Below are 1742 nucleotides of genomic sequence, written 5' to 3'. Positions count from 1 at the left end.
CAGTGGTATAAACTGAGCACAAATCGCCAGCATCTTGTTACGGAGAAGAAGGTGAACACCGTAGGGGAATGCCTGCATAGCAATTTTACCCGTGCGATATGCGCAATTATTCTTCCGCTCTGTCCAGGTTTGGTAAAGTCTCACCTGGGGTTTAGCACTGCTRTGGAAGATGTGATCTCAACACTGATGTAGAAGGAAGGTTGATGTGGCCTCCTGAGCCTTTCCACTTTTGCTTTTTCATGGATTGCAAGCTATAACTGAACCCAAAGCATCTGGAGTTCAACTTCACTTAAGGGGTAAACTGTATAATTAGGTAAAAAATAGAGAAGCTCGCTGTATTCATTTTGTGAGTGCTACCATAAATGCTAGGTGCTTCATGAATGTTTATCGATGTATCTATCTCTGTGGAAAGGGCAGGTATTGCGCCTTTGACAAAAAAGCCTTCCAAACTGACTGTAAATGAGACAATCAAACCTGGCAGGAAGCTGCATTTTTAGTTCCATGGAAGATTCCAAAACAGGAAAAAAGATCATTTTTATGGTAGCAAGAGGGACTCCTAACTGAACTGAGGGATCTATCTCCAAAAGAAGATTGTTAGCTGTGACTCAGGGTGATCCCAGCTCCTGAAGAGGAGCCCATAAGTGGGAATCAAAGCTGTTTGGGACAACTGAGGTGACAGCACAAGCTGGAGCAGGGGAAATTCCCATTAGATATAACCCCCCAAATTCCCCGTGCAGGTGGTCAAACACTGCGAGAGGGTCTCAGAGACCTCGTTTTAACTCTGGTTTGGGACATATTTGAAACTCAGCTGGATCAGCCCCCAGTAACCTGCTGCAACTTTGAGTTTGGCCCCGCTCTGAGCGGGCAGTTGGACCAGAGACTTCCAGAGGTCCCTGCTCACCTAAACTACTCCATGAGTCTCCATGTTACTCTATGATTCTCTATGATAATGTTTTAATGAATTTAGGGCAATGGTTTTCCGCCTTTTTGGTCTCTGAGTCCCGAAATATTTTTCCAGGTCGTCACTGAAATGAGACATTTCACATAATTGGAGAGACTTCTTAGTTGTGCTTTGTAACTCCTCTGTAGCCTGTGGACCGCAAGGCTTCCATCATCATGGGCTGAAAAACATCGGTTTAGGACGTCCTTTTCMTTGTCATTGATTGTTCCGGTGCTGTCTGTATTACAGGGGACGTTAACTTCAGAATCAATAGGACTATCCATGGTTACCATGCCTGCACCCAACRATTCAGTCCTCACTTCTCCTGTCTTTCTTCTGACTGGGCTGCCTGGTCTGGAGCATGTCCACATGTGGATTTCCATCCCAATTTGTTCCATGTATCTCACAGCCTTTGTGGGGAACTGCACAATCCTCTTCATTATCAGAACAGAGCAGACGCTCCATGAGCCCATGTACTATTTTCTCTCCATGCTGGCACTCTCCGATCTGGGCCTCTCTTCTACCACCTTGCCGTCAATGCTGAGCGTGTTCTGGTTCAATTACCGAGCCATCCACTTTGATGCATGCCTCGTCCAGATGTATTTCATCCACACCTTCTCCATYATTGAATCTGCCGTGCTCCTGGCCATGGCTTTTGACCGCTACGTCGCCATCCGGGAGCCCCTGAGGTATGCATCCATCCTGACAAACTCAGTGGTCACCAAGATCGGTATGGGCTTGACCATCCGGGCAGTGCTTTTGGTGTTCCCGGCTTCCTTTCTCCTGAAGAGGCTGCAGTATC

General features: G+C 46.8%; 1 protein-coding gene across 1 annotated transcript; it reads left to right on the top strand.

Moving 5' to 3' along the window:
- Positions 1–1231: 1231 nt before the first annotated feature.
- On the top strand, positions 1232–1738 carry LOC112968134 (olfactory receptor 52K1-like; the record flags this gene model as incomplete). The annotated part of the gene is made up of 1 exon (XM_026070019.1): positions 1232–1738. A coding segment is annotated over exon 1 (507 nt), but the record flags the coding sequence as incomplete, so codon positions are not given.
- Positions 1739–1742: the final 4 nt, after the last annotated feature.

This window comes from Apteryx rowi, unplaced genomic scaffold (genome assembly GCF_003343035.1).
Source record: "Apteryx rowi isolate R43461 unplaced genomic scaffold, aptRow1 scaffold_3018, whole genome shotgun sequence".
Lineage (NCBI taxonomy): Eukaryota > Metazoa > Chordata > Aves > Apterygiformes > Apterygidae > Apteryx > Apteryx rowi.
This window is presented reverse-complemented; position numbering and strand designations above follow the sequence as displayed.